This window comes from Odontesthes bonariensis, chromosome 10 (assembly GCF_027942865.1).
Source record: "Odontesthes bonariensis isolate fOdoBon6 chromosome 10, fOdoBon6.hap1, whole genome shotgun sequence".
Lineage (NCBI taxonomy): Eukaryota > Metazoa > Chordata > Actinopteri > Atheriniformes > Atherinopsidae > Odontesthes > Odontesthes bonariensis.
The window spans coordinates 4,381,615-4,402,453 of record NC_134515.1 but is presented as its reverse complement, the minus strand read 5'-3'; the positions used below and the strand labels follow the sequence as shown (position 1 = coordinate 4,402,453).

Sequence of the window (20,839 nt, the reverse complement as noted above, 5' to 3'; positions counted from 1 at the left end):
ATGAGGCTACTAAAGCTAGCCGTAGTGAGCAACGCACTTCCGGTTATTTTCACAAAATAAAATACCCGTTGCCTTTTATCATAGGGAAAGCCATTACGATACAATTGGTGCTTTTGTTTTGAAATCAGGAAGTGAACCTACCCTCGTTGTAGCTAGCTTGAAACTGCCGTTTTGACAGGAAATGACGATCGGCGACGTCACGTTACGTTGCATCTTGGGTAGTTTGAGTATGAGTAGTAACCTCATGATGCATACCCAACATTTAGGAGAATCTAGTATGCATCCGGGAACTTCTCGCTTACTCAAACTCGCATACTAACTCAGAAAGTTAGTATGAGTAGTAGGAGAAGTATGCGGTTTCGAACGCAGCCGATGTATTCTGATGGGTGAAAAGCATCCACAGTATTTTCAGTCCAATGGTAAGAGTCACAATGTCCAAAGAACGAAGACTTTAAATTGGTTCGTGAGACATTTCCGGGTGTATTTTCAGCATTCTGGACCACTTTACGGCCAAACGTCAAAGGCTGAGAGGGTGATAACGGAAGAAGGACGCCAATGCAAGACCCAAAACAGACTGTTTCACAGGTTTTAATGTGTGCGGCAGCAGCATTGACTCAGCAGAGGAAAACCCAGACTTACACGCTCTCTCCGGAGGTGTTGCAATGACTCCTGTTAACACATCTGTTCAGCGACACCCTGAAGAGTTGAGACGTGTTGGTGCTCAGTTAACAGAGCAGGTGGTGTGATCCTGCCTTCCCACTTTTACCTGGAGTTTATGGAGTTTTTCTGTCTGCTTTATTTCCCCCAAAGTTTGGTGAGCTGAGGCACGATGGCGGCTGATTTCCGGCTGATCTGTCTGTGCAGCGCTCTGCTTACAGGAACATGCCTCACAGGTGAGTCCTGTTTAAAATCAACCAAAGAAGAACAGCAACTTGATTTACTGACATGGAATTTCAACCTTCTCCATATAGGATTCCTCCTTCTGCTGGGAGTAACCCTCCCAATTGTCCAGATCACTTTGGGTAAGTTCATGTTCTGGGAGTTTTAAAGGTGAATTGTTCATACAAATTTTAAACTGGATCTTTAGGCACAACTTTGTTTCTGTTAGCTGAAAACTTGGCATATCTCAGCATGGTGTGCAGTGTGTCCTTAAAACATTTGAGGAAACTGGACAAGTGGAGGACAGAAGAAGAAGTGTCAGGCCTAAAGAACTATCTACAGCAGATGAACAGGATCTGAAAGTGATGTCCTTAAGAAAGAGGAAAACATCCAGCAAAGCCCTGACACAGGAGCTGAGAGATGCATCTGGACCTTCAGCTGATCCATCTGCTGTTGGCCCAAGCCTCATCAGAAATGGGCTCCATGGAAGGGTGGCTGTCAGGAAGCCGTTCTTAAGGAAGGGAAACTGGGTCATCAGTAGAGTTTTTCCATCTCTTTCAAGCCCAAAAACCAAATAAAAAGCATAAATATTGATGTAGTGACCCAGTTGTAAAGTTAGTTGTTCAATATGTCCTAAATCCAGGTTAGCATCATGTTAGCTTATCCATTCATGGTTTGTTTGACAGTTGCCCCTTTTCATTTTCCATTTTCTTCCATCTCTTCTTCAGTTTTGATTTTAAAATGGTGTCAGAAAATGGACCTTTGGACTGAAATTTGGCAAAAATCTCCATTTTCAGAGAATGAGGTTAAAGATTGAACCTATATTCGGAGAGAAACCAAGTTATGGTCACAGACGGGTTACATAGTTAGAGTTTCCATGGAAGGGTGGCTGTCAGGAAGCCGTTCTTAAGGAAGGGAAACAGGGAGCAAAGGCTGAGCTGTGCCAAAGGACACAAGAAGTGGGCTGAAAATCAGTGGCAGCAGGTCTGATGGAGGGATGAATCCTCCCCAGAGCCCGGAGCTCAACATTACTGAAGCAGTGTGGGATCATGTTGGCAGAGAAGGGAACAAAAGGCAGCCCACATCCAAAGAAGAGCTTTGGGATGTCCTTCAAGAAGCCTGGAGAACTGTTCCTGAAGACTCCTTAAAGAAAGGACAGAAAGCTGTCTGAGAGGGTTCAGGCTGTGCTGGAGGAGAAAGGAGCTCAGAGCGGATATTCACTTTAAAGCTGCTCAGAACTGAACTGACTGTATTTTACCTTTTACTCTGGGTTTATATTCTGTGTTTATCCATGTTTCACTAAATTTCTGCATCTATTTCTGGGAATATTCAAAGAAATAAGAGCTGGCTAAAGACTTTTGCACCAAACTGTATTTCACGTGACACGACATGTGATGAAACAGGTGTTCTAAATGCTTCTCTGTGAACAGGTACGGTGTACCTGCATGAGTGCCCAGCAGCACCAGTTCTCCCAGTGTATGTGATGGTGTCTGGGATTGGAGCCCTGATGATGATGGCTTCCTTTGCTTTGCCGAAGCTCCTCAGTCCGACAGCTCAGAGCCACAACATCTGGATCGTGTGGCTCATCGCGCTCTCCCTGCTCTTCTTCGTCTGGCTCCTCTTCGGTTCGTCGCTTTATTACCAATTTAACGCTGTAATTAGGGCTGGGCAACGATTAAAATGTTTAATCTAATTAATCACATGATTTCCCTGATTAATCACGATTAATCGCATTTGTACGCAAAATCCAAAAATGAATCCAAAAGTAGCGTATAGCTTTTAGCATTTAGCTTTATTTTAAATGTGCTGCCATATGAATGAAAGTGCCATTACTTTCTTTTCCTGTTCCACAGCAGACAGCAACAGATTTTTACAAAATAAAAGCCTGTGAGCAACAGATTTTTACAAAATAAAAGCCTGTGAGCAACAGACTTTTACAAAATAAAAGCCTGTGAGCAACAGACTTTTACAATAATAAAATAAATAATAAAACAGGGGTGCTGCATGTCGTTCCCCCTCTCTCTGTCCTCTGCTTCCTGTCTCTATGAACTTTCCTATCTATTAAAGGCACAAAAGCCCCCCCCCACAAAAAAATAAAATGAAAAAAAAAAATAAATAAAAATTAAAAACTGCATTAATAAAATAATTAGCGAGTTAAAGTGATAATAACGAGTTAACTCGCCCAGCCCCAGCTGTAATAGAATTTTTTCTCTCAAAGTAAGAACGTAAAAGCAGAAACGTTCCAAGTCTCATGACGTTTGTTCACTTTGTTTCTCCCCTCTCAGGCAGTTACCAGATTTACTCCATTTATCCACCTCATTACGACAGAAACACCACCAGCATCAACACATCGGTGAACCAGAGCCAGACCTGGAGGATCAGCGAGAACCTGACTTTGGGGAATATTCAAACCAGCACCGGTTCTGTTGCACCATACTGCAACAGAACCGTGTACCTGTTCGCTTTCTGGACCACCGCGCTGGCGTTCGTGGCTGCCGGAATCACCCTGATGACAGTCATTTGTTTATATGGTTGCATGAAATTTACAGAAAAGTTTGTCAAATATCTCACGACCTGAGTTCTAAAAAAGTCGAGTCAACGTGTAAAGATCCAATAAAAACAATGTTCTGCAAATCTATTTTATTCACATTAGAACCTAGAAAACACTGTAAAAGTAGGCGGAACGACAAAGAAACAGCTGGAGGAACATGCTGCAGGTTAATTGGTATTAAAAAAAGAGCACCTCAGAGAGGCAGAGTCTCTTATTGACAAATCTATTTTATTCACAGTAGAACCTAGAAAACACTGTAAAAGTAGGCGGAACGACAAAGAAACTGCTGGAGGAACATGCTGCAGGTTAATTGGTATAAAAAGAGCACCTCAGAGAGGCAGAGTCTCTCATTGACAAATCTATTTTGTGTCCGTGACCTTCAGGCCCTCAGGCAGCTCTGCATTAAAAACAGACCTGATTCTGTCCTGGAAATCCCTGCATGGGCCCAGGAACACTTCCAGGAATGCAGGTAAAAGCTCCATCAGGCAGAGAAGAGGCCACATGTGAACATGATCCAGGAACTCTGCCGTCTTCTCTGGACCAAAGCTTGTTTAGGATGGACTGAGGCAGAGTGGGAAACTCTTCTCTGGTCAGATGGATCAGAGCCTGAAATTCTTTTTCAAATCATTTAAAATCAAAAACTCCCAACTAAATAATCCATAAATCTACTTAGTTTAAACATTTTGTCATCTCTGTTTTCTGTGAGTAAACATTGTTTTTTTTTCATAGTGTCTCAACCTTTTTGGACTTTACGTACAAAGACATCATGAAAACGAACTTTATTTGGCGGTAAAACTGCCTCCATGTTGTCGACCTGCTGACGCCGCCTGTGATGTCATCATCACATCACGTCTTTCTGCTCCACTTCATGATTTTCATGATTTTTTTTAGTTTAACTTTGTTATCTTTCCTCAGTAATTTACACGGTAACAATAAAAAGTCTGTTTGGGGATGAGTAAAGTTTTTAATTCTTGGAGCTTCGTGAGGCTGAACAAGATGAGACTCGATCACAACATGAATGATTCACCCGTCTTACGTATAAAAATACGACTCAAACGGTTTACTCTCAGAGCTCTGACTCACGACTGGAAGCAGAAGTCTTGACTTGCTTCACTTTCACTGATTTCGACACACCGTAAAGGGAAATTTTTGCATTTCCTTACACCAACAGAGAACTGAGAAGAGCACCATTTATAAACTCTTCTGGCTTTTTAGCTCTTCCAGACCATTTCCAGGCATTTAAGGGGATATTTTCCTGTTAACCCATTTAGGCCTAAAACGCCTGGAAAAGAATGCCTGTAAAACCTGTGGGAGATTTCAGAAAGACCCCCTAAAACCTGAAGTTTTTCTGGAAATTCAGAAATTGTGTCAACGCCTACTAAATGATTGATTTCTCAGCCTCTGTAGCAGATAGAAACAAAATTCAAAAAGTATTTGAGAGCTTACACCCGTGGCTTTCTTTGGAAATTGAGTTTATTTACATACACCTTCACGAAAATAGAAAATGTAAAAAGTAAAGTGCAGGAACAGCACTATTTTCAATAAAATAAACAGTAATAAAATAAAATAAAAAGTAAAGTGCAGGAACAGCGCTATTTTCAATAAAATAAACAGTAATAAAATAAAATAAAAAGTAAAGTGCAGGAACAGCGCTATTTTCAATAAAATAAACAGTAATAAAATAAAATAAAAAGTCAAGTGCAGGAACAGCGCTATTTTCAATTAGAAAACAGTAATAAAATAAAATAAAATTTAATTTTGTATTTAAATGATTTATTTATCTATTTATTTTATGGCCAGTAATCTCTTCGTACTGGCAGCACAAGGAGCCCATACACATTCCAATAAACGTTTTCATCTCTGGCACAGTTACGTGTGACCACCTTGCCATCTTTGCTCGAGCTGGAGTCTGAAGTACCTGCTCACTGTATCTATTCGTCTCGGAAACGAGATGCGCCCAAAGCTCCTCAGTAAAAATATGATTACATGCCTGCAACGGTGTGGCATCTGCAGGTAAACCGACTTTCACCCCTGGTGTGCGGTTGAAATCTCTCCGTCGATTACGGTGGTAATTGTCAGTCTTCCACTCACATTCAAACCCTTCAAAATCATCCTCAAACATATGTGCTCGCCATAAATCACGATCAACTGGGTCAGCACGTTCATCAGCATCATCAAAGCCAAGAAACTCCTCACAATCGCTACCGTCTGAAATGTCTTCCTACTGAAAGTCCTCCATGCTTGGTCGATGTAACTTAACTTCAAAACAATGACACGAGGAACATGACGACACTCTAACGTGTCTATTATAATGCATTTAATTGGCGCAGAGGTCAATAATTGGTGCAAAACAACCTTATACAGGAAAAAAGACGTGTACGCTTTCCCGGCCTTACAGGTAGAATAACGCAACAGCGCCCCCGGCTTTAAAGGTAGAAATGCGGCAACGCTTTCCCGGCCTCAATGGGTTAAACCAGTTGTCTGTGCTTTTCCTGTTAGAACGACTCATTCCTAAACACGTTCAGATTAAATTAATCCAAAAATGAAAACCACATTTGGCTGGTTTGTCATATTTATGTGATAGATTTAAGCTTGTTAAAGTGAAAAGTTCCTCAGGGTTCTGTGCTTGGACCCATTCTTTTCACTCTATACATGCTTCCATCAGGTGACATTATCAGACAGCATGGCATAAATTTCCACTATAATGCAGATGATACTCAGCTGTACTGGAACCAGATGGAACCAATCAGCTGGTCAGACTATGTCTTAAAGACATAAAGAGCTGGTCGTTATCTTTGGACCTGAGCGTTTCAGGGAGAAACTGTCCAGCTACATAGTTACTCTAGATGGTATTTTCTCAGCTTCTGGTCCTACAGTGAGGAACCTTGGAGTTATTTTTGACCAGAATTTGCCCTTTGACTCACATATAAAACAGGTTTCCAGGACTGTTTTCTTAAACCTGTCTTATAGAGCCTTCAGTTATCAGGCCCCTCTCTGTGGAACCAGCTGCCAGTTTGGCTTCAGGAAGCAGACACCCTCTCTACCTTTAAGACCAGGCTTAAAACTTTCCTTTCTGATAAAGCTTATAGTTAATGATGGCTCAGGTGATCCTGAAACATCCCATAGTTCTGCTGCTATAGGCCCAGCCTGCAGGGGGAGCTCCCATGATGCACCTCTGCTCTCTTTGACTGTTCTTCAAAGACTTTTAACTAAAAACTTCTCACCTCCAAACCCAGAGACGGTTCCGACTGATTTTAAAAACATTTTCTGCCTACGAAACAGAAACTTTAAACAACAGATCAAACTGTGTGTTTTTCTTCTGACTCAGCAGAAACTATTGAATCAGTTTATTTACAGAATGAGGCCGACGGGCCGTCTCAGATCTCAGAGGGAATCAGTCCTCAGCAGAACGCCAGCAGCAGCCGCAGGACGCCCCGACTCTGAGGAAGAGTCTGTGAATCCTCTTTGGCAGTTTGGCTGAGACGTCTGCTGCTTTAACGCCGTCAGCAGGACGCTCATCCCCGCCGGCCGGGGGGTCGTCACCGGCAACGCAGGGCAGACCTCTGACATCAAGCCCAGGGGCTGCAGAGCCGTTCAGCCCGTCAGCCGAGACCGCCGCCGGACCGCCGCTCATCAGAAGGTGGGATGCGTTCAGACTGGATGAAACAGGACCATCGTTAAAGGGACAGTTGGTTAATTTATCATCGAGCGGACGCTCGGTCACTTACTACTCTCTGCCGCCGGGCTGCTCGGTCAGGTGGGACATGGTGATGAACGGGTGCTGCAGGGCGTCGCGGGGACAGATTCTCTGATCCCCGTCCAGGTGCAGCAGCCGCTTCAGGAGCTCCACCAAAGCCTTCCTGTCCGCGTACTCGGCCGCGTCCTCCTTTGGATACATCTGAGTGTGGAAACAGAGGCTGTGTTCAAAACCGCATACTTCTCCTACTACTCCTACTAACTTTTTGAGTTAGTATGAGAGTTTGAGTAAGCGAGAAGTTCCCGGATGCATACTAGATTCTCCGAAATGTTGGGTATGCATCATGAGGTTACTACTCATATTCAAACTACCCAAGATGCAACGTAACGTGACGTCGCCGATCGTCATTTCCTGTCAAAACGGCAGTTTCAAGCTAGCTACAACGAGGGTAGGTTCACTTCCTGTTTTCAAAACAAAAGCACCAATTGTATGGTAATGGCTTTCCCTATGATAAAAGGAAACGGGTATTTTATTTTGTGAAAATAACAGGAAGTGCGTTGCTCACTGCGGCTAGCTTTAGTAGCGCCGAATTCGTGGGAACAAAATGGTAAACAGCCGGTATTTTGTTAGCTTTTCGGCACGTTGGGGATCTAAACGACTACTTTCTCACCTGAAAATGTTTCAAATGTTGCTAAAGTTTACAGAGTTTAGAGCTTAAGAGAAATCAGCTTCAGGCCGGCTGATTTCGGCTCGCAGGAACGAAATGCATTGTGGGTAAACGCTCTGCATACTGTCTGATCGATGAGTATGCAGTATGCAGTATGTAGTATGCAGTATGTAGTATGTACTATACAGTATGTAGTATGCAGTAAGTAGTATGCAGTATGTAGTATGTAGTATGCAGTATGTAGTATGCAGTATGCAGTATGTAGTATACAGTATGTAGTATGCAGTATGTAGTATGTAGTATGCAGTATGTAGTATGCAGTATGCAGTATGTAGTATGCAGTAAGTAGTATGCAGTATGTAGTATGCAGTATGCAGTATGTAGTATGTAGTATGCAGTATAAAGTATGTACTATGCTGTATGCAGTATGTAGTATGCAGTAAGTAGTATGCAGTATGTAGTATGTAGTATGGAGTATGTAGTATGCAGTAAAGTATGTACTATGCTGTATGCAGTATGTAGTATGCAGTATGTAGTATGCAGTAAGTAGTATGCAGTATAGTATGTAGTATGCAGTATGTAGTATGTAGTATGTAGTATGTAGTATGCAGTATGTAGTATCTAGAATCAAGTATGCAGTATGCAGTATCTAGTATCTAGTATCTAGTATGCAGTATGCAGTATGCAGTATGCAGTATCTAGTATCTAGTATGCAGTATGCAGTATACAGTATGCGGTATGCGGTATGCAGTATGCAGTATCTAGTATCTAGTATCTAGTATGCAGTTTGCAGTATCTAGTATCTAGTATCTAGTATGCAGTAGGCAGTAGGCAGTATGCAGTATGCAGTATGTAGTATGCAGTATGTAGTATGTAGTATGCAGTATGTAGTATGCAGTATGCAGTATGTAGTATGCAGTATGTAGTATGCAGTATGTAGTATGTAGTATGCAGTATGCAGTATGTAGTATGCACTATGTAGTATGTAGTATGCAGTATGCAGTATGTAGTATGCAGTATGCAGTATGCAGTATGCAGTATGTAGTATGTAGTATGCAGTATGCAGTGTGCAGTATGTAGTATGCACTATGTAGTATGTAGTATGCAGTATGCAGTATGTAGTATGCAGTATGCAGTATGCAGTATGTAGTATGCAGTATGCAGTATGCAGTATGTAGTATGCACTATGTAGTATGTAGTATGCAGTATGCAGTATGTAGTATGCAGTATGCAGTATGCAGTATGTAGTATGTAGTATGCAGTATGCAGTATGTAGTATGCAGTATGCAGTATGCAGTATGTAGTATGCAGTATGCAGTATGTAGTATGCAGTATGCAGTATGTAGTATGCAGTATGCAGTATGCAGTATGTAGTATGCAGTATGTAGTATGTAGTATGCAGCATGCAGTATGTAGTATGCAGTATGTAGTATGTAGTATGCAGTATGTAGTATGCAGTATGCAGTATGTAGTATGCGGTTTCGATCAGCCAGAGTCGGGTCAGCCGGTCGGCTCTCAGAGGCGGATCACAGAGCGGCTCTGATCCAGTCTGAGCTCACACAGCACAGCAGGGGGTACCTACATCCACCAGGTCCTCCAGGGAGCCGGGGGGCTCAGAGGGGCTGCGGGGCTGCTTGGCCTCCATGTGGGCAGCAGCTGAAAATTCTTCTGGTGTCTAAAGGAGAGAAATGAACACGAGAAGTGTTTCAGAAGAGAAACAACAAGCGTTGGAGCTATTTGTGAAGTTAGTTTTTGTTTTTTGGTTCTAGTTGTAAATTTAATTTGCTAATTATGAGTAACTTTATTTAGATTAATTTCAGAGCTTCACTTAGATCAGATTTTTTTGCTAATATTCTTTGTTAGTTATTTGTTTAGAATATTTTGGTAATTGGGTCACACTGGGCACCTGGAGTCCCAGCATGCACCTGGGTGGGCCGATGTTTTTTCACCAGGGAAAAGGAGAGAGCAGCAGGTTTTCTTTGTTCTTTTGTTTCTTTTATTGTTTTTAAATAAATCATCAGAAAACACAAAGAATTCATCTTGGACATTCATCTCCTTTTGCCTGCGTTAAACCACATCCCCCATGATGCATCAGTGGCCTTTTGATTCTGTTTGGTTTAAGGTTAATTTGTTTTTTATGGACAAATGGCCGCTACAACCAGATTTAACCTCCTTTAACCAGGAAGACGCCACTCTACCATCAGCCTCCATCTTCCACCATCGGCTGCTTCCTCCTCCCTGAAAAAGTAGCGAGCGTATCGTCCAGCGCGCAGCATGCGGTCCTCCGGCTGACCCAGAACCTCCACCATGCGCCTCACCTGCAGACGGCACACACAGTCACATCAGCCGGCGCTCCGCCCGGTTCTGGACTCGTGTCCGAGCGAGCCGACTCACCATCTGATAGTAGCAGCTGACGGGGAAGAGGTTATCGGCCAGGTAGAGGAAGGCCAGGACGCAGCCGAGTCCCCACACATCTGCAGCCTCGGAGAAGGGGAGGCCGAGGACCACTTCTGGAGCTCTGAGGGGGGAAGAGCTGAACGTGAGCAGCCTGCTGCCATGTTTTCAGCACCAGCACGGAGCCGAGCCGCCCTGCATGGACCCACCTGTAGCCCACCGGCTGCAGGCTCTGACCGGGCCGGAGGCTGGAGACTGGAACGGCTCTGCCGAAGTCTATCAGTCTGACCCTAGGCGCCTGGTCCCGAGCGTCCACCAGCATCACGTTGTCGGGTTTGATGTCGGCGTGCAGGATACCGAGAGCCTTCAGGGCGTCCAAGGCCGCCAGCAGCTGCAGCCACAGAAGCAGACGGGAAACATTCAGCTTCTGCAGGCGCAGCTGAGCGGGCTTAAAGGGATAGTTCGCCTCTTTTGACATGAAGCTGTATGGCATCCCATATCAGCAACATCATTTATGAACATCTTCTTACCCCCTGCTGCGTCCTGTGAGCAGAGTTCCAGCCTCGTTTTGCTTCTCAGAACAATATGCGTTCAACAGAGTAATACATTTGCATCACAAAATGGTTCTCCAGGAAAAAGTCAGACCTCACAATCGCTTGGCCCTATTTTCTCTCTCTGCTGTGTAGACCGAGCAGCAAATTCTCATAGATTTTATGAAAACTAATCCTTGGTAATCCTTTTAATTCCCTAAAAGCTGTATTTTAAACAGGAGCTTGACAAAAATGACATAACTTTCTTCAGCAGACCTGTCTTCTCCATTCACTGGGAAGATCGATTGAAAAGCAGTTTAACTCTTTCGGTGCCAAAGACGTCTATAGACGTCAATTGCGTTTTTTAACGGAGCGGGCTGGGGGACAATCTAGCGGAGTTTGTCACTAAATCTTAGGCTTGTAAACACTAAACAGAGAATATACTGGCAAAATATCCCGCTAGGTGGCAGCAGTGCCACTTTGCACACAAAAAAAGAAGCTTGTTTTCTCCATTTTTTTGGTCAAACAGTTGTTTTTGGTGAAACCAACCTATGTTCTACTGTCTAAAGGACTGAAAATGGTAGAAACAAACTTTTTTTTGCCTGATCAAAGAAGAGAGTCTACTCTTTCTTTTGGTAATTACGGTGTGTACATAGTCATAAGACACACTTTTCTGTGGGTCTTGGAAAATCAGTCAAAATACTGTAAAACACTTGGCAGTATGGCTCTCTCTGCACTGAAAATGGTTGGCAGCCAATGATTTTGGAGGCCTCGTAACTCAGCCATACACATCACAGAGACCTCATTCAAAGTTTATATGTGACAGGAGACTCTCAACTAAACTAAACTTTTTGTTTTAAAGGGCGGGCAGTAGATTGGCACCCATCAAAATTTCTTCAGAAATTTTCTAGGAGCATGAATTCTTCTCGAAATGAATTCCTAGAAAATTTTCATGAAATTTTCATACGAGCAGCAAACAGCGTAACAGGCGCGGCTGTCGGCAGCAGGCAGTGATACGAAGGGAGAGAAAATAGTGCCAAGCGACTGTGAGGTCTGACTTTTTCCTGGAGAACCATTTTGTGATGCAAATGTATTACTCTGTTGAACGCATATTGTTCTGAGAAGCAAAACGCTTTATTTTTTAAACCCCAGCCAACTAGCCGGACTACCTTCATCAACACCAAAACGAGGCTGGAACTCTGCTCACAGGACGCAGCAGGGGGTAAGAAGATGTTCAGAAATGATGCTGCTGATATGGGATGTCATACAGCTTCATGTCAAAAGAGGCGAACTATCCCTTTAAGATCAGTAGTAATGGGATATTTCCAACTGTTTCCATCTTCTAGCTGCATGTTTTACACAGCACGCCTATCGAGTTAAAATCTTTTGTTTCACCTGATTTTCTGTCTTACTTTAACAGAATAATGGCTTTCTTTTTCACTGTTGTAGGTGTAGTGATCTAAGTCTGAATGAAGCATAAAAATCAGAGTTTTGGTAAGAAGATGTTCATAAATGATGTTGCTAATATGGGATGTCATACAGCTTCATGTCAAAAGAGGCGAACTATCCCTTTAATGTGTGAGTTTCCTTCACTGGTCACAGGCAGATGTGCAGAACAACAGATGTTTGATCGGTGCTGGATGACTCAAACCTGCGCTGCGACGGGCCGGATCACATTGGTAAACAGCGGCTCAAAGTCTCGCTCCTGGAGCAGCTGGAACAGGTTCCGGTCCAGCATCTCAAACACCAGACAGGTCCGCCCCGCGTGCTGGAACCGCTCCCAGAACTTCACCACGTTACAGAGGTTCGGGTCCAGGCCGCCGATGGCGTTCAACGCGGACACCTGCAGGGAGAAAGGGACAGCAGCAGGTGATACAGCCGCCCATCAGCAGCTCCGGGGGCATCTTCTGCTGAGTGATGGAACAGAGCGAGCGGCCGCAACAAGATGCTGCAGACTTTGTGGGGAAAACAAGGCCAATCACTTCCACATCTGTCGGGGACGCCCTCGTATTATATCTTATTGGCACGAGCTTAAGAAGAGTATGGAAAAAATTCTGAAAGTGAAACTTCCATTTACGTTTGAAGTTTCATATTTTGGGAAAAGAGAACCAGGAGATTACAAGGTCAGGACAGAAATACATGTTTCACATAATGTTGGTGGCAGCTAAAAAAAAGCCATCACCAGGAAATGGCTGAAAACAGATGCAGATACAATGGAGGATTGGGTTGAGATAATGCTCAATATTTATAGGATGGAGAAGCTGATTTTTACAGCTAGACTACAAACAGATACCTCTAACCACTAAACGCCTATTGTCGCATATATGCTACAAACCGTAGCCGGAGTAACCGTTAACTCCAAATTGACCAGGATGCCTGTTGTCGCAAATTTGCAACATACCAAAAATTCTATTTATTTTTTGTGCAAAAGTGAAATTAATAATCTCAGCATTATTTACTATCTACTTAAAGGCTAAAACACACACAAAACAGTTTTTTTTATATACAACTATATAAATTCAGGCATTAAGGGGTTAAGAATCACTGGGAAACCTGGGTTGGGTCTTCATTGAGAGCAGATTTTGTGCAGTAAAGACATTCTGAAGTGTAGATTATGTATCTCTTTGGTTCAGGCTACAAACTTGTTCATATATAACAGAAGAAAAGTTACTCAGCAAGAGAGAAAACAAGGACAGGAGTGGAAGAGTTCCGTTTTACTCGACTGTAACTCTACTTGAGAATATATGTCTATCTGTGTCTCTGCTCCATGGTGGAGGAGTATGGCTTATGTTCTATACGGGTGGAGAAATGTATATGGAAATTGTTGATGGAATATTGATATATATAATCAATAAAAAAAGAAACAGAGTGAGCAGGAGCCCAAAGATCCACCTCTCTCTCAATGAGCCGCACCGAGGCGGCGTCCGTCTTCAGGAACTTGACGGCCACCGTCTCTTTGCTCTCCAGATTCTGGCACTTGGCCACTTTGCCAAAGCAGCCTTCACCGATAAACTCCAGGACGCAGTAAGGAGAGCGGCCGCCCAGCAGAGTCTGACCGGCCTGGATCTCAGCTTCTGTCGGGGGGAAGGTGGACAGAAAGTCGTGTTTAGTGAACGCAGCACAAACACACCCACAGCTGAGCCGCCAATCATGTCTCTGCCGACCAGAAATCCGTCAGATTCTCCTGATTCTCTGAGCCTTTCACCGGATTTCTTTATGTGGCAGAGACGTGGGAAAGAGGACGCACACTGGAAAAAATGCCCCTCCAAAAATAAGTTAAAAAACAACAAATACAAGACGTTTTTGCTTGAAATAAGCAAAAATCTGCCAATGGAACTAGTTAAAATCGGCTTGTCAAGATTTCTTGAAATAAGATGTGATATTTAGGACTTTTGAGATAAAAGTGATCTTGAAATTAGCTTAAAAACCTCTTCAAATTAAAAAAAAAAGCTTGTTTCATTTGAAATATGACTCAAAACAATTTGTTTTCAAGACTTTTTTAATTAACAAGATATTCCAGATGTATTGTCTTCAAACAAGTCCCTATATCTGGCTGAAATGGTGCTTGTTAGGCAGTTATGTCTGATATTAAGTGTAATGAGATACTCAATGAGACAAATATACTTGGTAAGATTTAGATTTTTTCCAGTGCAGCTGTTAAAGCAGCGCTGGCCTCACGTGCACGGCAAAACCCGAAGCCTGAGATAAACATCTTCAATCATGGAAACACGTTTCAGAGATTTCTTCTCCCCGGGACGCATTTACATCAGAGCGTTTCACTTGGATGGAGAGCTTTTAAAGAAGATACTCGGACTTGTTGCCGGTATTTTCCTCCTGATTCACAGTAAGTTGATGCTTCAAAGCAGAAATACTTCAATTCTTCAACTTTCTGATAAACATCCAGGACTAAAGTGCCAAAGTCAGAGTTTCTTACTTTAATTATTTTCAGATTCTGAACATATTTGATCAAATCTTGATTATATTGCTGGTAACAAGGCAAACGTGTTTGTTTTTGCTCTTTAAAGTCTAGTTTTAAGACGTCTGTGGGGTTTGTGAGGCTGAAAAGCATTTTGTTTTTAGTCTGTTGGCAGATCATTTTGCTTCTTTCTTGTAAAATATATCTCAAATAGACTTTTCTCGCTTCATTTTCCTGTTTTAGGAGCTGAGTTTCTGCAGGGGAACAGGCTGTTACTGCTGCTGTTCATCCTCAGTAATCATCCTTTCCTGAGCTTTCACAGCAGAAACCTTCAGCTAAGTTCAGTCTCTCTCACCTGATGCATCGAAGGAATCTGAGCTCCGCGGCGAAGACATTTTCAGTCTGATCTCAGGTCGGTGTTTCCGAGCTGCGAAATGAAGTTTCAGACACGAATCGTCCTAAATCCAGAACGTGTTTGTTTTCTTTCTGTCGCTCTCGTCTCAAAAGTGTGTTCGTCTCTCAGAGTTGGATGTGGGATGAAAACAGTCCATCAAACATCTGCCTAAACACTTCTGCCGCCTCATTATGACATCATAATGTCGTTCAGAACTCAGCGTGTTCTGTTCTTATTTTGAAATTCTTTTTAGAACTCAATGATTTAAATCAGCCACAAGCTCAAAAAACATGTTTTAATTCAAGTTATTTTATACATTTCTGACTTGAGTGGGAAGAGAAACATTTCTCTGGATTTCAGTAGTCGCATCATTGCTGTAAGTCTGTTATGGTGTTCCACAAGGTTCTGGATTTGGACCAGTTCTGTTCTCCCCACACATGCGATCTCTGGGCTCCTCATCAGGAAACATGACACACATGTTCATAAGTACGCCGATGACGCCCGGCTCTATTTATCAGGAAACATGATACACATGTTCATAACTACGCCGATGACACCCGGCTCTATTTATCAGGAAACATGATACACATGTTCATAACTACACCGATGACACCCGGCTCTATTTATCAGGAAACATGACACACATGTTCATAACTACGCCGATGACACCCGGCTCTATTTATCAGGAAACATGATACACATGTTCATAACTACGCCGATAGCACCCGGTTCTATTTATCAGGAAACATGATACACATGTTCATAACTACGTCGATGACACCCGGCTCTATTTATCAGGAAACATGATACACATGTTCATAACTACACCGATGACACCCGGCTCTATTTATCAGGAAACATGATACACATGTTCATAACTACGCCGATGACACCCGGCTCTATTTATCAGGAAACATGATACACATGTTCATAACTACGCCGATAGCACCCGGCTCTATTTATCAGGAAACATGATACACATGTTCATAACTACGCCGATAACACCCGGCTCTATTTATCAGAAAACATGACATGTTCATAACTACGCAGATGACACCCGGCTCTAGTTATCAGAAAACATGATACACATGTTCATAACTACGCCGATGACACCCGGCTCTATTTATCACGAAACATGACATACATGTTCATAACTACGCCGATGACACCTAGCTCTATTTATCAGGAAACATGATACACATGTTCATAACTACGCCGATGACACCTAGCTCTATTTATCAGGAAACATGACACACATGTTCATAACTACGCCGATGACACCTAGCTCTATTTATCAGGAAACATGATACACATGTTCATAACTACGCCGATGACACCTAGCTCTATTTATCAGAAAACATGACATGTTCATAACTACGCAGATGACACCCGGCTCTAGTTATCAGAAAACATGACACACATGTTCATAACTACGCCGATGACACCCGGCTCTATTTATCACGAAACATGACACACATGTTCATAAGTACGCCGATGACACCTAGCTCTATTTATCAGGAAACATGACACACATGTTCATAACTACGCCGATGACACCTAGCTCTATTTATCAGGAAACATGACACACATGTTCATAACTACGCCGATGACACCTAGCTCTATTTATCAGGAAACATGATACACATGTTCATAACTACGCCGATAGCACCCGGCTCTATTTATCAGGAAACATGATACACATGTTCATAACTACGCCGATAACACCCGGCTCTATTTATCAGAAAACATGACATGTTCATAACTACGCAGATGACACCCGGCTCTAGTTATCAGAAAACATGATACACATGTTCATAACTACGCCGATGACACCCGGCTCTATTTATCAGGAAACATGACACACATGTTCATAACTACGCCGATGACACCTAGCTCTATTTATCAGGAAACATGACACACATGTTCATAACTACGCCGATGACACCTAGCTCTATTTATCAGGAAACATGATACACATGTTCATAACTACGCCGATAGCACCCGGCTCTATTTATCAGGAAACATGATACACATGTTCATAACTACGCCGATAACACCCGGCTCTATTTATCAGAAAACATGACATGTTCATAACTACGCAGATGACACCCGGCTCTAGTTATCAGAAAACATGATACACATGTTCATAACTACGCCGATGACACCCGGCTCTATTTATCACGAAACATGACACACATGTTCATAAGTACGCCGATGACACCTAGCTCTATTTATCAGGAAACATGACACACATGTTCATAACTACGCCGATGACACCTAGCTCTATTTATCAGGAAACATGATACACATGTTCATAACTACGCCGATAGCACCCGGCTCTATTTATCAGGAAACATGATACACATGTTCATAACTACGCCGATGACACCTAGCTCTATTTATCAGGAAACATGATACACATGTTCATAAGTACGCCGATGACACCCGGCTCTATTTATCAGGAAACATGACACACATGTTCATAACTACGCCGATGACACCTAGCTCTATTTATCAGGAAACATGATACACATGTTCATAACTACGCCGATAGCACCCGGCTCTATTTATCAGGAAACATGATACACATGTTCATAACTACGCCGATAACACCCGGCTCTATTTATCAGAAAACATGACATGTTCATAACTACGCAGATGACACCCGGCTCTAGTTATCAGAAAACATGATACACATGTTCATAACTACGCCGATGACACCCGGCTCTATTTATCAGGAAACATGACACACATGTTCATAACTACGCCGATGACACCTAGCTCTATTTATCAGGAAACATGACACACATGTTCATAACTACGCCGATGACACCTAGCTCTATTTATCAGGAAACATGATACACATGTTCATAACTACGCCGATAGCACCCGGCTCTATTTATCAGGAAACATGATACACATGTTCATAACTACGCCGATAACACCCGGCTCTATTTATCAGAAAACATGACATGTTCATAACTACGCAGATGACACCCGGCTCTAGTTATCAGAAAACATGATACACATGTTCATAACTACGCCGATGACACCCGGCTCTATTTATCACGAAACATGACACACATGTTCATAAGTACGCCGATGACACCTAGCTCTATTTATCAGGAAACATGACACACATGTTCATAACTACGCCGATGACACCTAGCTCTATTTATCAGGAAACATGACACACATGTTCATAACTACGCCGATGACACCTAGCTCTATTTATCAGGAAACATGATACACATGTTCATAACTACGCCGATAGCACCCGGCTCTATTTATCAGGAAACATGATACACATGTTCATAACTACGCCGATAACACCCGGCTCTATTTATCAGAAAACATGACATGTTCATAACTACGCAGATGACACCCGGCTCTAGTTATCAGAAAACATGATACACATGTTCATAACTACGCCGATGACACCCGGCTCTATTTATCACGAAACATGACACACATGTTCATAACTACGCCGATGACACCCGGCTCTATTTATCAGGAAACATGATACACATGTTCATAACTACGCCGATGACACCCGGCTCTATTTATCAGGAAACATGATACACATGTTCATAACTACGCCGATGACACCTGGCTCTATTTATCAGGAAACATGATACACATGTTCATAACTACGCCGATGACACCCGGCTCTAGTTATCAGAAAACATGATACACATGTTCATAACTACGCCGATGACACCCGGCTCTATTTATCACGAAACATGATACACATGTTCATAACTACACCGATGACACCCGGCTCTATTTATCAGGAAACATGATACACATGTTCATAACTACACCGATGACACCCGGCTCTAGTTATCAGAAAACATGATACACATGTTCATAACTACGCAGATGACACCCGGCTCTATTTATCAGGAAACATGATACACATGTTCATAACTACGCCGATGACACCCGGCTCTATTTATCACGAAACATGACACACATGTTCATAAGTACGCCGATGACACCCGGCTCTATTTATCACGAAACATGACACACATGTTCATAAGTACGCCGATGACACCCGGCTCTATTTATCACGAAACATGACACACATGTTCATAACTACGCCGATGACACCCGGCTCTATTTATCACGAAACATGACACACATGTTCATAACTACGCCGATGACACCCGGCTCTATTTATCAGGAAACATGATACACATGTTCATAACTACGCCGATGACACCCGGCTCTATTTATCAGGAAACATGATACACATGTTCATAACTACGCCGATGACACCTGGCTCTATTTATCAGGAAACATGATACACATGTTCATAACTACGCCGATGACACCCGGCTCTAGTTATCAGAAAACATGATACACATGTTCATAACTACGCCGATGACACCCGGCTCTATTTATCACGAAACATGATACACATGTTCATAACTACACCGATGACACCCGGCTCTATTTATCAGGAAACATGATACACATGTTCATAACTACACCGATGACACCCGGCTCTAGTTATCAGAAAACATGACACACATGTTCATAACTACGCAGATGACACCCGGCTCTATTTATCACGAAACATGACACACATGTTCATAAGTACGCAGATGACACCCGGCTCTATTTATCACGAAACATGACACACATGTTCATAAGTACGCAGATGACACCCGGCTCTATTTATCACGAAACATGACACACATGTTCATAAGTACGCCGATGACACCCGGCTCTATTTATCACGAAACATGACACACATGTTCATAAGTACGCCGATGACACCCGGCTCTATTTATCAGGAAACATGATACACATGTTCATAACTACGCCGATGACACCTAGCTCTATTTATCAGGAAACATGACACACGTTCATAACTACGCCGATGACACCCGGCTCTAGTTATCAGAAAACATGACATGTTCATAACTACGCAGATGACACCCGGCTCTAGTTATCAGAAAACATGATACACATGTTCATAACTACGCCGATGACACCCGGCTCTATTTATCACGAAACATGACACACATGTTCATAAGTACGCCGATGACACCTAGCTCTATTTATCAGGAAACATGACACACATGTTCATAACTACGCCGATGACACCCGGCTCTATTTATCAGGAAACATGATACACATGTTCATAACTACGCCGATGACACCTGGCTCTATTTATCAGGAAACATGATACACATGTTCATAACTACGCCGATGACACCCGGCTCTAGTTATCAGAAAACATGATACACATGTTCATAAGTACGCCGATGACACCTAGCTCTATTTATCAGGAAACATGACACACATGTTCATAACTACGCCGATGACACCTGGCTCTATTTATCAGGAAACATGATACACATGTTCATAACTACGCCGATGACACCCGGCTCTAGTTATCAGGAAACATGACACACATGTTCATAACTACGCCGATGACACCCGGCTCTAGTTATCAGAAAACATGATACACATGTTCATAACTACGCCGATGACACCTGGCTCTATTTATCAGGAAACATGATACACATGTTCATAACTACGCCGATGACACCCGGCTCTAGTTATCAGAAAACATGACACACATGTTCATAACTACGCCGATGACACCCGGCTCTATTTATCAGGAAACATGATACACATGTTCATAACTACGCCGATGACACCTAGCTCTATTTATCAGGAAACATGACACACATGTTCATAACTACGCCGATGACACCCGGCTCTATTTATCAGGAAACATGATACACATGTTCATAACTACGCCGATGACACCCGGATGACGCTGTTTGGATGCAG

The 20,839-nt window shown here is 42.7% G+C and overlaps 2 protein-coding genes across 2 annotated transcripts in view; one reads left to right on the top strand and one right to left on the bottom strand.

The window, feature by feature from the left end:
- The first annotated feature begins 731 nt into the window (after positions 1 to 731).
- On the top strand, positions 732 to 4,129 carry LOC142390172 (transmembrane protein 272-like). The gene is made up of 4 exons (XM_075475547.1): positions 732 to 893; positions 972 to 1,022; positions 2,310 to 2,504; positions 3,165 to 4,129. The coding sequence occupies exons 1-4, from the start codon at positions 830 to 832 to the stop codon at positions 3,455 to 3,457; spliced, it is 603 nt and encodes a 200-aa protein (XP_075331662.1). The 5' UTR covers positions 732 to 829; the 3' UTR covers positions 3,458 to 4,129.
- Positions 4,130 to 5,055: 926 nt separating this feature from the next.
- Positions 5,056 to 20,839, bottom strand: part of LOC142390514 (homeodomain-interacting protein kinase 3-like) — an 18,832-nt gene continuing 3,048 nt past the window's right edge. The window contains exons 2-9 of the mRNA XM_075475988.1: positions 13,611 to 13,792; positions 12,370 to 12,561; positions 10,398 to 10,579; positions 10,189 to 10,312; positions 9,993 to 10,112; positions 9,377 to 9,469; positions 7,159 to 7,328; positions 5,056 to 7,086 (exon numbers count right to left, since the gene is read on the bottom strand). Coding sequence (XP_075332103.1) covers positions 6,825 to 7,086; positions 7,159 to 7,328; positions 9,377 to 9,469; positions 9,993 to 10,112; positions 10,189 to 10,312; positions 10,398 to 10,579; positions 12,370 to 12,456 — 1,038 coding nt within the window. The 5' untranslated portion in view covers positions 12,457 to 12,561; positions 13,611 to 13,792 and the 3' untranslated portion in view covers positions 5,056 to 6,824. The remainder of the gene's footprint in view (positions 7,087 to 7,158; positions 7,329 to 9,376; positions 9,470 to 9,992; positions 10,113 to 10,188; positions 10,313 to 10,397; positions 10,580 to 12,369; positions 12,562 to 13,610; positions 13,793 to 20,839) is intronic.